The sequence below is a fragment of the Mastigoproctus giganteus genome, chromosome 3 (genome assembly GCF_048544385.1).
Source record: "Mastigoproctus giganteus isolate SK-2022 chromosome 3, ASM4854438v1, whole genome shotgun sequence".
Lineage (NCBI taxonomy): Eukaryota > Metazoa > Arthropoda > Arachnida > Uropygi > Thelyphonidae > Mastigoproctus > Mastigoproctus giganteus.
The window spans coordinates 191,105,865-191,121,046 of NC_143577.1; the positions used below are offsets into that span (position 1 = coordinate 191,105,865).

At 39.7% G+C, this 15,182-nt stretch overlaps 1 protein-coding gene across 1 annotated transcript in view; it reads left to right on the forward strand.

The window, feature by feature from the left end:
* The first annotated feature begins 13,861 nt into the window (after nt 1-13,861).
* The window catches only part of LOC150088521 (vitamin D 25-hydroxylase-like), a 76,013-nt gene continuing 74,692 nt past the window's right edge, over nt 13,862-15,182 (forward strand). Inside the window, exons 1-2 of the mRNA XM_090370212.1 lie at nt 13,862-13,900; nt 14,333-14,634. Coding sequence (XP_090226338.1) covers nt 13,862-13,900; nt 14,333-14,634 — 341 coding nt within the window. The remainder of the gene's footprint in view (nt 13,901-14,332; nt 14,635-15,182) is intronic.

A 15,182-nucleotide genomic window follows, 5' to 3' on the forward strand; every position in this document is an offset into this window, starting at 1 on the left:
CTGGAGAGATGTAATGGAGGTTCGTGGGCTTCGATGTAAAGACTCTGAACTGGGGAGGTTCTGAAAGCCCCTAGAGAAATTCATAGAACACTATGCTGGATGTTGTTTAACCACTCTAAAGTACTTTTCCTCACAGAGTCACACTTCACAGCCATAATCGAGGCGAGACCTGATAAAGATGGGTCAAGGTATGTCGATCAGCGGCCCATGACATGGATGACACAAACTGGAGAATATTCAACTCCTTAAAACAGTTGGTTCAAAAGATAGGCCACATGTGCTTGAAAGTTCAATTTTCTATCTAGTACCAGGTCGAGAAAACGGATAGTGTGAGCAAGGGGAATTGAAACATTGGTCATCTTTAGCTCAGGATCAGGATGAAGTGACCATAATTTGCAGAAGTGGTTAGTGGTAGATTTATGCTCAGCAAGACAATATCCATTACGTAAGGACTAATATTCTATTCTGGATATGGATAGAGCAATTTGTAGCCGTCTTTCCACAGTATTCCTATTTTATGAGTGACAAGATATGGTAAGGTCATCCGCAAACATGTATGTTTGAACGATTTTTGGAAGATCTTCCAATATGTTGTTTACCAGATTCGCCAATAGGGTAGCACTCAATATGGAACCCTCTGGGAAACCCTCTTCTTGAATGTGAGATGCTGACAACATGTTTCGCTATCGGACCTGAAAGATGCGTAATCTTAAAAAGTTCTGAATGATTTGAGGAAGATAGCCTCTCAGCCCCAACCGATGCATATCTTTAATAATACCATGACGCCATGTGGTATCAAATGCTTTCTGAATATTTAGGTTCATCATCACTAAATGTTGCCTCATGACGAAGGCATTACGAATGTTCGATTCAATTTTGATAAGTAAATCTAGGGTACATCTGTTTTTACATATTGGTGATCAGAAAGAAGGTTTCGGGAGTCCAGAAACCAGGTGAGTCTCTTATGCACCATCCTTTCACAGATTTTGTCCAAACAGCTTGTCAATGATATTGGTCTGTAATTCTGAAATAGAGAAATCTTTGATTGGTTTTGGGATAACGCAAATATAGGAATAACGCCATGACAGAAGACATGTATTTTCTGGGAAGATCTGATTATAAAAGAGTAATGGTATGTAGAGATCGGCTTCACATAGATGTGTTAGCATACTATAGTGAATGCCATCTGGTCCGCCTGCACTGTTTGAGGATTTGCTTAAGGAGTCTCTGAGTTCAGATAAACTAAAGGACTGGTTATATAGCAGGACTGGAAAGACAAGGCATAGATACCCCACATATTATGATTTTGAAGAAAATATATGAGAATGCTACTATCTTTATTAGACTAGACAAAGACAGTAGCAAATTTAAAATCGAGAAAGGAGTTCGACAAGGGGAAACAATATCTCCGAAGCTGCTGCCCTTGAGGAAGCTTTCAGAAGATTAGACTGGTCGCAGAAAGGAGTCAATGTGAATAGAGTGTACCTAAGCCATTTACGATTTGCAGATGACATTGTGGTCATAAGCCACGATCCCAAAGAATTAGAGGAAAATCGTAATCAGTTATGCACAGTTAGTAAGGATTTTGGACTAAAGATGAATATGGCTAAAACAAAAGTAATGATGAACAAGTATGCCACAGAAAGGGAAATAATGATTGAAAGAGCAGTAATTAAAAATGTGGAGTCATATACTTATCTGGGACAAGTTATTAGCTGTAATAATGATAAATGGCTGGAAGTCAAGAGAAGAATAAATTTTGGATGGATAGCATTCAGAAAATAGGGACATACTGAAGAGCAATATCCCAGTTTGCCTGAAACGTAAAATAATGAACCAATGTATACTCCCCACCATTATTTATGGAAATATAGTCACATATTGAAGAGCAATATCCCAGTTAGTTTGAAACGTAAAATAATGAACCAATGTATACTCCCTACCATGATTTATGGAAGTGAAACTTAGGCACTCACCAAAAGAATGAAAGAGAAGCTGAGAACTACACAGCGTAGAATGGAATGAATTATATTGGGAATCAGACTAATAGATAAGAAGAGAAAGACATGGATCAGGCAGCAAACTCAAGTAAAGGACATTCTTATCAAAACTAAACAACTAAAATGGTCTTGGGCAGGACACACAGCTCGAAGACATGATGAGAGATGGACTAAGAAAATAACAGAATGGTATCCAAGAGGAGCTAGAAGAAAACCTGGAAGACAAAGGCGGAGATGGATAGATGAAATTCATCAGTTTGTGGATAGTAAATGGATGGACAGTGCTCAAAACAGAAGGAGCTGGAGAGAACTTCATCCTGCAGTGGATTGAAAATGGCTGATGATGATATGGAAGTGAGAGTCTAGTTGAAAATTCAATTTATGGCGTTGTTAATCAGTTTTAATGCGTTGAAAGGAGGTCACATAAGAGGAGGAGGCAGAAATGTTATGAAAGGATTCTGCTAAAGCATTTGCAATATCCGTTGGGGAGGAACAAATCATGCCCATTCCATTGTATTATCGGAGACTCTAGCGGTAGAAATTTCCCATTGAGAGCTTGTATTTTTTCCCTGATAATTCGAGTATCAGTATTTTTGTTGATAGTTGAAGCGAAGTTAATCCAGGAGTGAGTCACGTTTTGCATTCATCCTAATTTGTCTTGCTATTGTTCTGAGTTATCTGTAAACAATTGGGTTAGTGGTAGTTGGGAATTTGCGAAACTGGTTCCAAGCACAGTTTTTTTCTTGTTTTTCTTTGGAGCATTCTTCATTCCACCAAGGATTTTGGTGTACACGATGCGCAAGTCAGATTTTGGAATGTAAGTTTCTGCTGCAGATAATATATGGCTGGTAATGTGATCAATTACGTCATCGATATGCTGTTTTCTGTACATAGAGTTTTTCAAGTAGGACACAAGTGGAATAGTTTTTCCAGTCTGCTTTATGAAATTCCAAGATGTACGGCATTTAGAACATGACATGACCTGTGTTTGAATTTAACTGATGATTGGAAAATGATCACTGTGAATTGGATCACTCAGCACTGACCATTCCATGCTTGGATAAAGAGATGCTGAACAGATGGATATGTCTATGGCTGATGTAGCACCTATAAGTAGTTGAATTTGGGTTGGAGAGCCAGAATTTAACAGAGTCAGGTTATGGTTATCCAGGAATGTTTCAATTAATTGGCCGCTCGTATCCATGCTGGAAGATCCCCACAATGGGTAGTGACAGTTGAAATCACAGAGTAAACAGAGGTGCTGGTTGTGTGATAAGATTATCAAGTTCAGTCTGTGAAAGGATAATTCGGTGGGATATAAATGGATGTAAGGGTTAACGATATTCCCATTGTCATCCGAACTGTCATAACTTCTATGGGGGTTTGTAGTTGGAGATGTCTTGATGGTATGACATTTTTGACAAGGATAGCTACCCCATCACAAGCAGGAGCGCCAGAATTACTGTCTCGCCTAAACATAGTATAGTTTTTGAGAGAAACTTTTATTGATAAAAGTTTTTCCTGTAAGCATGCACCTACTGCATTAGTTTTGTATGAGTAAATCATTCAGGTCATCTCCATTACTACGACATCCTCTGCAATTCCATTGTAGGGATTTGTTCATTGATTGGGCTTGTTTGAGGAAGATTGTTCTGACTGTTTTTTTTTTTTTTTTTTCTGAGACGGTTTCTGTCTGTTTACTTTTGATTTTTCATTTCTGGGAAAAATTGGGCATCCTGTATCCATGGTATCATTAGCATATAACTCTAGTACTGTGTCCTCATCTTCTGATTGAACCTACATTTCCGTGTTAATATTTCGTGGTTTCACTTTTTTATGATTTTCAACTACAGCTGATTTTGTTGTTTCTGGTTGATATAGCATCAGTTGAGATACTGATTGGCGTGTTACTGGTTTCATTGACTGTATCTTTCTTATTGCATGTTAGTATAGTTTTGGCCCAGATGGCAAAAAATATATTCTGTTCTATGGAGACATCTGTTTGAGTTGCAGCTGAGCGGCTGTTTTGGTGACCGAATCTTATGATCGGCTAGGCACGGTTGCATTATTTGCTTTCTTGCTTCAAGGAATGTGACTTTATACTTCTGGATTTCGATTTTTTTCCTGTTTTCCAAAGGTCACAAACTTTATAAAATGCAGAATGGCTTCCTTTACAGTTTGGGCAAATGGGAGTGGATGCTGTACAGTCTCCTTGGAGCCACAAATAGGACACAGCATCGCCTCGTCACGTCGTCTGAGAATGCCCGAAATAACCGAAATTCCCGAAATGTCTGAAATAACCTGTCTTAACAGAAGATTGAAGTGTCGGAGTATTGAACGTTAAAATGATGGACCTGGTTGGTAGTATGTTCCCATCCCGCGTAGTCATTATTTTCCGTGCATGTGTTACCTTTTGATCGCTAAGCTCTTGTACTAAGCTCTTGACGTTGGCATTCGAGGTGAGCGGACGCGCTTAGACAGGGCTCCTCAGTTAAGTGGTTTACTTTTGGATAGTGCTTTTAAATATTTGATTTATTTAGATATTGTTGGATTATTTTGTTATAGGTTTTCCTGTAACTGTTTGATTTTAATAATATTATAGATATAATTTTTTAAAGTTACTTTCATTGATATTTATTTAATTTTATAATGGTAGTTACGAGATCTGCCTTAAACACGTCACAGGGTATCGTGACTCACACGGAAATAGCAGATGGCGATTTACGGGTGAGTCATGATTTAATCCGTTGTGGAACCTGTGGAATGTTTTCCAAGATCGACCTGGTGACTAATCCTACCTCACCTGGGGATTCTTTTCTTTGTGATCGATGTAAGGAGTGCACCGATCTTAAATTACAATTTGGTGCACTGATGGAACAATTTGAGTCCCTGAAAAAACGAGTGCTTGCCCTCGAAAATAATGCTTCTGGGAGCTCGTCAGGTACTCAAAACTCCAGCAATCTACCAAGTGATGCACACCCGATTCGAGCCTCAAAACAGAAAAACCAAGTGCAAACTACTCTGGTTAAAAAGGACATTGTTTTATTAGGAGACTCCATTGTCAGGGAAACGGGAATATTTTTTGTAATAAAGATAGGTGGAGAAGAACCAGGGTATGTCTGCCGGGAGCAACTATTGATGATGTCACCAACAGACTGTCAGATTTTAAAGGGGGTAAAGAAAATATTATTATTCATGTGGGGACAAACGATATTAAACGTACACGATCTGACGATTTGTTGGAAAAATACAGGACCATGCTGAGGAAATGTCGCGAACTAGGCCATAATGTCTATGTGTCTGCAATTCTGCCCAGACACGATAGGAGGGATTATATGTTAAGAGCCTTGTGGATTAACTCAAGACTTGAAGGAATCTGCAAGGCTTTAGGGGGTAAATTTTTATCAGCATGGCCCACACTTGTAGGTAGAAGGAATTTGTTTTGTAGAGACGGGATACACTTAAACAAAGGTGGTGCAAAAGTTTTGCCAGTATTATTGAGGATACCTTAAAGGCTCAGGGAAACTGCTAGTTAGAGGGGATGTGGGTAATACTGACACGCGTTTATCTGATAATATTGGTCAATGTAACTCTTGCACATACCTTAAGAGTTCTTATCTGTTACCCCAACTGGACGTATTATCTAGATGTTCTGGGGCCAAAGACGTTTCACGTGAGCGGGTAGCTAATATCAGGGAAGAGAGCCTAAAAAACTTCAAGGGTTGTGTTAGGGTTGTTAAATATACAAGAACAGTAAATCTTAATTGTTTATACAGTAACGTTAGAAGTGTCGTCAATAAAATGAGCGAATTTGAACTGCTGGTTAAAACAAGTAACGCGGACATAATAGGGCTTACAGAGACGTGGTGCCACCCGGAAATTGGGGATGATGAGTTTCAGTACGGCTTGTATAAGGTATTTAGGAAGGATAGAGTAGATAGAAGGGGTGGTGGGGTAATGCTTCTTATCAGAAGCACCCTGAGTGCGACGATAGCTTTCCCGGATTCAGACGTTTCACATGCTAGTATAGAGTCTGTATGGTGTGAGATAGTTGGAAACAAAGGTACAATGCGAGTAGGAGTAATCTACAGACAAGGTGATTGTGAAGACTATGACAAAAGCCTCTACATGCAAATGGAATGGGTAAGTAAGCGTCAATGCCTTATTATGGGTGATTTCAATTTGCCTCTAATTGATTGGAGTAAATGGGAAGGAAACTCGACATGGGGAACAAAATTTTTAAATCAACTAGATGACTGTTATTTGTATCAACATGTCAGGAAAAGTACTAGAGAAAAGAATATCCTAGACCTCATCATCACACATGAATCAGATGACATAACAGGGCTGACAGTAGAGGAACCAGTAGCAGGAAGTGATCACGGAGTTCTACGGTGGATGATGACGAGAGAGGTAGCAGAAGTAAAAGGCAAAGGAATGGGTTTTAATTTCAGAAAAGGAAATTACGATGCCTTAAGGTACTACATGGCCTCTATTAACTGGGTAGATATCGCGCAGAGAATGAATACAATTGAACTGTGGTACGCTTTTAAAACATTAATCACAGATGCCTTGAATGCGTATATACCATTAAAAAAATACTCCAGGAGAAGGGTTCCAAGTTGGATGAATAGTGAAGTTGCCACATTACTTGAGCAGAAAAAGGTGGCATGGAAAGGTTACAGAGCAATAAAAAGTACTGAAGCTTATAACAGCTACAAGGTGATGTGTAATAGAGCCACAGAAAAGGTTCGACAGGCAAAGGCAGTTTATGAGAAATCACTAGCAAACAGAGCAAAGATGGGGGATAAAGAATTCTTCACATATATAAATGCCAAGAAGAGCAGGACAAACCAGATCGGACCTTTACGTAAGGGAAAGGGGATAGTAATAAATACACCAGCTGCCGTTGCAGATGAACTCAACAGTTATTTTGCATCGATATTTACAAATGAAAAGCCTTTTGTGGCAATGGGAAATTGTGGAAGCGAAGTTAAAAAATATGTAATTAATGATATTGAAATTTCGCAAGATTATTTAATGAAAAAACTTTCAAGCCTACAGACCAGTAAGGCTCCTGGAGTTGATGGAATATACCCTATAATCTTAAGAGAGGCGGCAAGCGAGTGCATTGAACCACTGAGGCTAATTATGCGAGCATCACTAGACTCTGGGGAGATTCCCTTGGATTGGAAAATTGCAAATGTATCTCCCATACATAAGGGTGGCTCTAAAAGTGAAGTGGGAAATTATCGACCTGTCAGTCTGACTTCAGTAGTAGGGAAAATCATGGAGGCAATGATCAAGGGTGGAATTCAGGATCATTTGGATCGAATTGAAATTCTCAAGGATACTCAGCATGGTTTTGTAAAGGGAAAATCATGTTTAACAAACCTGGTTCGCTATTTCGAAAGGGTCACTCACGAGCTGGATTTAGGGAATAATTTCGACATTGTTTATTTAGATTTCAGCAAAGCTTTTGACTCAGTCCCACATGAGCGGTTGCTTTATAAGCTGGAACAGGTTGGAATCACTGGGAAAATCCTTAGATGGATAGAAGGATGGCTTCAGGGCAGGAGGCAGACGGTTGTGATAAATGGCTGTTCCTCAGATTGGGTTGATGTAAGAAGTGGGGTTCCCCAAGGATCAGTATTAGGACCACTGTTGTTTTTAATTTTCATAAACGACATTGATGGAGGGATAGAGGGTGTGATGTCTAAATTTGCAGATGATGTTAAAATTGGTAGAGTAGTTAATGATCACTGTCAAGCTGAGCTTCTTCAGAGAGACCTAGATAGACTTCAAGAATGGTCAGAAAAATGGCAGCTGTGCTTTAATCCAACAAAGTGTAAGGTATTACACCTGGGAAACAGTAATCCCAAAATAACTTATTCACTTGGTGGAGTTCAACTAAACCCAGTACTGGAGGAAAGGGACTTGGGTGTTACGATACGGTCAGACATGAAATTCTCTGAGCATTGTAAACAGGTTGCAAGAAAGGCCCATGGTGTCCTATCGATGATTTATCGAACTTTTGCAAGTAGAGATAGGGACGTGATAATCCCATTATATAAGGCTTATGTTAGACCACACTTGGAATACTGTGTTCAAGTATGGAGACCGCACCAAAAGAAAGACATCGAGCTTCTTGAAAGGGTGCAAAGAAGAGTAACTCGCCTGGTGAGATCGGCAAAAGGGCGTCCTTATGAAGAAAGACTTCGAATATGTGGGTTGCAGAGTTTGGAAACTAGACACCTTAGAGGAGATTTGATTGAGGTGTTTAAGGCTCTGAGAGGCATCAGTAAAATGAATGAGGACAAAATTTTCAAGATTATAAATGATGCTAGAACTAGGGGACATAAATTCAAGTTACGGGGGGAAATGTTTAGATTGGACTGCAGGAAGTTTTATTTTAGCCAGCAAGTTATAAATTACTGGAATAGGTTGCCTTCATGGGTGGTAGAGGCCGACAGTTTGGGGAAATTCAAAGGTCATCTGGATAGTACTTTCGGGTAAGGGAAGCGCATAGGATGATAGGATTAATTTCCTTTTTGTTTTTTTTTTTTATTTCATTTTATTATTTTTATTTATTTATTAATTATTATTATTTATTTAATTTTTGTTTTTATCATTGTTTTGTTCGGATTTTTTTTTTTTTTTTTTTTGGCTGGTGCAGCATAAGCTTTCTTGCACCATACGGCCGTTACTAATACTAATACTAGTTATTCATCAGAAAGAGTTAGTAAGTTCCATTAGCTGATAACACCTCTAGAGGTGTCCAGTATGTTATGGGCCATAACTGACACTGCAATATTGTTAAAGGCCGTACATTTTAACAATTTTTCTGAATGGGATGTATTTGTTTCGATTAGGTCTCCAGACTGGAGACCCTTAACCATTTTAGGGGATCCAACAACCGATTCTAAACATTTTTGTATTAGAAAAGGCGATAGCTTGCCGATAGGTTGTGTGGACAGTGAGTGCATTAAAAGGAAATGCTGGCGTATCTGAATTCTGTTTATCCGTCCGTAGTCTCTTCGGACGATTCGACTCATAGTCTCAGACAGAGTTAATAGCTTTGCTAACTGTGGGCTCCAGTGATGGATAATTCATTACAATTCATCGTTGCTCCTTTTAGACCTAGGAGAGGGAATTCCTTCTCCCAGGTTAACTGCCCCGCCACATGGAGGCAGGAGTGGTGCCAACCAGTGACTAAGTGATTAGAAAAGTAGGAGAGCAGTACACTGCTAGCGATAGAAGTAACATTGGAAGCGGGGCTAGCAGTAACGTTGCTAGCGTTTAAGCAGTGACGTTTCTCAGCGAGGGGAGCAGTGGAAGGTTTATGAAAGTACTAGTTCTCGCCTTAGGAAAAACGCAAGACAAATGCACTACAAAGATCGCTTGGAAACTATAGTTTGGCACTCGGGGCCAAAAATTCTGTCTCATCAATCATCCGATGTGGAAATATCTTCACAAGCCAGTGTGGGAAACTATATAGTCACAAACTAGCAGGTATATGTTTGAAAAACCTGCTTCTGCAGGGAAAATTAATCTCTGAAAGAGTTGTCTTTTAAAAGACAATTTTTGTCAATAACACTATTTGCAACTTCAAAAAGTTCTCTTCCTCTTTTAAAATGTTCACAAGAGAGGCAAAAGTTTGTTAGGTAAGCAGCAAATTGCAGGTTATTGTCACATCTATGGCAATGACACCAAATGAAATTCGCCGTTTGGCATGGTTGTTATTCATGTATATGCCGTTATTTATTTTGCAATCTAGTGTGTATATCGAAGAATTGATTGCAAATCGAAAAGCATTAAAATGGATCGTTCAGCACTCCTCCTTGAAAAGCATTATCATATCTTCACACCTCGCAGCATCACTGATCTACTACAACGAACCTGCTTTACACGCTGTTTCAGATTCAGAATACCATCAGTAACAGCTCTCAAATAGACAATCTTCTTTGACATAAAATCAGCTTTCGACAATTCCAATTCAATTGAAAAACTGCTCCATATATTAAAGAATTATTTTAAGGCAACCGACACAGTAATCTATCCTTCGCAACCTACTTAACGAAAGGATACTGATAATGTCCCATACTCATTACCAGACTATGGAAACTATAAGAAGAGAAGTACCACAAGATGGCATATTATCTACCACGCTATTTGCGCTTATCTTATAATCAACAAATTTCTAGCGAAGTTTACAAACTTCAGATCTTAACGCTGATGATTTGAATTTGTTCGTCATCACGGATGACATAAGAAATAAATCCAAATACTGCAGCGCAAATTAACCAAAATGTTGACTACTGAGGCTCCAACTAAATCAGAAAAAGTTCTCCCAAATATCTATCACTGAGAAGCAAAAAAAAAAAAATTAATACTCAAGCTCTAATAAATGGCAATAAAGTCACAAAGGTTTCTTCCCGCACGAATCCTGATCTCACCTGGAACAAAACCCTTGCATTCCAGGACCATTTCATATATGCACAAAAGAAAACATATGCAACCTATGGGCCGTCCGACAGGAGCTTGTTGACTGCCAAAATACATCCCTGATATATAAATATATTCAAAGGTCCCTCACACCCATCGCATTATACACGTCGGAGCTATGGAGCTCAGCCCCATCAAGTATTGTAAAGAAATTCCTCGCAATTGAATACTGGGTTCTGAGGTGGTTCAACAGGATCCATGGAAACCCGCTCACCATCTACATTCTACATGCAAACATGAACATGACATCATGGAAATCAAAATAATTCGAAAAGAACCGCATTAATTTTGCCAGACTATTAATTAATAGAATTGATTCTCCCAATATGCAACGTATCATCTTACCCTCAAGTACTCATTAAAAACAGTGCCATAAACAATGTTACAGGTTGACACTTACCAACCTCGTCAGCCTTACATATACACTGTGCTGCCACTTTATTAGGTACGCCCTGCTGTGCACACAAATGGTTGTCCCACAATGTTGCAAGTCACATAACCACAGTTGTGGATATAAATGCAGCAGAACAACCTTTCTAGTATCAGTTAAGCGTACAAACCGTAGCAAGAATGGGGGAAAGGAATGATCTAACGGATTACGAACGTGGCATGGTAGTGGGTGCAAGACGAGTTGGACAAAGCATCTGTGAAACGGCAGTTCTCCTGAACTTTTCACGCACCACAGTTCAATGATGTATCGAGAATGGTGTAACGAACATAAAACATCATCTCAACGGCACTCCTGTGGAAGAAAATCGCTTGTCGGTGAGAGAGGTCACAGGAGGATGGCTAGAATTGTGCAAGCAAACAGACGGGCCACAATGTCATACATCACGTCAGAATACAACCTTTGTGCGCAGAACAATATATCGCACTTCGCAGCGAATGGCTACAACAGCCAGCTGCCACATCGCGTACTTTTGTTATCAATGAAGAACAAGAGAGCAGGGCTCCTGTGGGCACAGCAACACCTGCACTGGGTTATCGAGGATTGGAAAACAGTTGCTGGTCTGCCAAGTCGAAGTTCCCGGTGCATCGTTTTGATGGAAGGCTCAGAATGTGGCGAAAATAACATGAATCAATGGACCCATCATGTCTGAGGGCTACTATGCAAGGTGGTGGGGGCAGTCTTATGGTGTGGGGAATGTTTTCTTGGCACACGTTGGATCCATTGATACCCACAGATTCATGTCTGAATGCCACATTCTTGCTGACCAAGAGCATCCGTTTATGTTGACAGTTTATCCTCAATCAGATGGTTACTTCCAGCAGGATAATGCGCCGTGCACAAAGTCGAAATCACTATGGAATGGTTCCAGGAACATGCAACGACCTTTCTTTGTTGCAGTGGCCAGCTCAGTCCACGGATCTCAATCCTATTAAATATCTTTGGGATAAGCTTGAAAGGGCTGTTCACTGCAGCCGAACAACCCATTGAAGCTCATCCCAAACCTCCATAGAATCTCAAAGAACTGTGTGACACACTCATGTCTGCATGGTACTCCATTCCTGCACAACGTTTTCAGCATCTTATTCAATCCATGCCTAGACGAATTCAGGCTGTTTTGAAGGCTAAAGTTCAACATGCTGCTAGGTAGGTGTACTTAATAAAGTGTCAGCACAGTGTATGTTTCCAGCAAACATTATGGAAAATTAACAATCTGCAAATTTACCCCAACAACCTACTGGATGATAAGAAATAGAGGAAGAATATCCTGGAAGACTTGCATCGAAGCACCGACCTGCAGTGAGTCGTGACTAACGAGCAATCACTGCATCTATCAGTCGATCACATGCCATCGATAGATGCATAAAGTTCTCTGTATTTCAAGGCTGGCTTTTTGTTAGATTCTAAAACTGAATTTATATTGTACACTTCATTCTCTTGTGTATGCATGTTTTATCCATCAAGGTTATTATTAGACAAATGTATTGTCAAACATTATCTATTCTCATTTTAATGTATCTATTTTTCACTTCTATGTACACCCTTGTAGCTGACCAGTTATACATAGGGTGAAATCAAGCTTAATAATAAATACTGTAGTTTTCGACTAAGTGCAATCTAGGTAATCCAGCAACGGATAATTTTAACCATCTGCAAATCAATCAAATTCATATCTCGTAAGTTTATCTTAGGAGAAAGAAATTGACAGAATAGCTACGTGGATACCTGGGCTTGCACAAATTTTAAACAATGAAAGAGTAAACATGGATAATATATCAGGGCCCTTGTAGTGATTATATAACCCTGTCATTGAAAAAGCCTGGCGAGAAAGATCGTCACATATCTGGAAATATCGACAGGTAATTTAAATATTACAAATGACACTGACAGAAGAATCCTGGAAATCAAGTTTCAAGGAGGACAAAATTTTCTATTAGATACACAAACACACATGGATATTTACTTAAAAAAGAAGATCCGTCAAGTTCACCTCACGACCCAGTAATCTGCTATCGGGTTGTCCACTGAACAAAACTTAATACAACTATCTTCTATAATACCCAACTTACTGCTGGATATTCTCGTAGACGATGCAAATCCTTATAAACTCTTTACTTTCTTAAAAGCTGATAAATTTCAATCATCAAACATATACTGTATAGCATTTGAAGTTTAAAAATCAAAAAATAAACATTCGGAAGCATTCGGGAGGTATGGCCAACCAAGCTGCTGTAATGCGATAAGTAATGCAGGTATGGAGGTGATTGGTGCATCCAGACGCCTTATATGCCTTTGCATAGTGTCCCACAAGTGCTCTATGGGATTGAAATCAGAGGATGCTCGGGGGTCAGTTGATATTCTGGAAGTCTGGATGTTTGAAGAACTGTGTTCTTCAAACCATTCCTGCACAAGTGCCAATGGCTCTGTGCATTGTCATCTTGGTAGACACCATCGCCATTCGGGAAACGTGTATGGTAGTATAGTGGAGTGTATACAGTCAGCAAGCAGTTGACGATAGAGGAGACCACTAATAATAACTTGTTCTATATGCACGAAGGGTCCAAGTTCCCGCCAGTGAAACATGCCCCACACCATAAAACCACCTTCACCAGCCTGCACTTTTGATACCATGGATGATGGATCAAGAGCTTCATGTTGTTGACGCCAAATCCATACACGCCATCTACAGTGTGTTTAGTAAATAACGTGAATAATCCGACCGGCACGCCTTCTTGTCTTCTAACGTCCAACTTGCATGCTCTTTGCAGCAGACAAGTCTTTTATGCCGATGAACGTTAGGAGAGGATGCTGTACGGGTCGTCTGCCGGTATAGCCCATACTTGCGAGCCTGCGACGCATGGTCATGCCAGATATTGTTCCGGGTTGGCCAAAGTTGTACACTTTAACTATGGCGGCTATCGAATACCCCACAAGTTCAGCCATTTGGGTAAATCGAGGCACCAGCTCGTTGAGCACCCACAATCTGTTCTTTTTCAAAGTCCGATAAATCCTTCCTTTTACCCATCACGCTCGGAATTTTACTACCTACTGAACCACTGACACCTTATCAATGCTATGCAGGTCGACTACCTCCGCACTCTCGTACCTCACGTGGTAAACGGGTCGCATTCGGTTTTCATAGGGGTGCTTATAATTCAGTGATCACTCAGTGTCTATTGCTAATGACGTGCTCATCGTTTTTTCTCTTACTTTCTCGGGTGAGGTTTTCCCCCTCCTCAATGTAATGTTTGAAGGACAGCTATTTTCATTAAGTGTATTTAGTTTCCGAAAGTAGCCTTCCTGTTTTGAAAGGTTCATTGTTCTTTATATTTGAATCTTCCAGATATAGTTATCTGAGTTAATCCAATTTTTTTTGCAGGAGGAAATACAACTATTCCTGAAGCCAATCGATGATACTAATGGTAAGCCAATTGATTTTGAGGAATCTCTTCATAAAGCCATAGTTAATATTGTTTGGTATGCAATCTGTGCAGAAAGATGGAGTTATACTGATCCCAAAAGGATACTACTAGATGAGACTCTTACTGCATTTAGTAAACTGGCTTTTCAGGGAGGCGCCTATGTTCTTATACCAGGCATATTCAAGCTTTCAAAGTTGTTCAAATTCGGAATATTTCACAAATATAGTCCCATTGTGGAACAATTCAATGAAAAACTTAGGTAAGTAAATAAGTTTATTTATATCACTTTTGCCACTAAAGTTTTCATACCTAAACATCCACATCAACAGAAATGTACATTATTTAATTTTCTTCTCTACATTGTGATACTCAATCTTCTGTCCTTGCCTGAAGGGCACAGTGTAACTCAATGAGAATTCTCAGCATGGAATTTCTTCCAAACATCCTCTACCTTCCTGTTGTGCTAGAATGCTTGCTAATCAGGAGAGAATTACCTGCAGATGACGCCTCCACCATCATCTTGGGATTTACAATCGACAAAGCTTGGTGTCTTACCAACGCCATGCTTTCCCAGAGTTGGATTATTGTCTCCACTGTGGCGTTTTTTCTTAACAGAGACTGCTCTACCTTCTGCTGGCTTGGCTGCTTTGCAGACGGGGTCTTCCTATTTTCCTCAGCTGTTATGATCCTTAGAGATGCTTCCCTATTTTGTTTACTCATTTTTCACCGAATCCTCCTAATTCAGAATCTGGTTTGCCACTTCAAAAGATCTTTCACGTTGACTAACTTGACCATTTGCTTGACAAA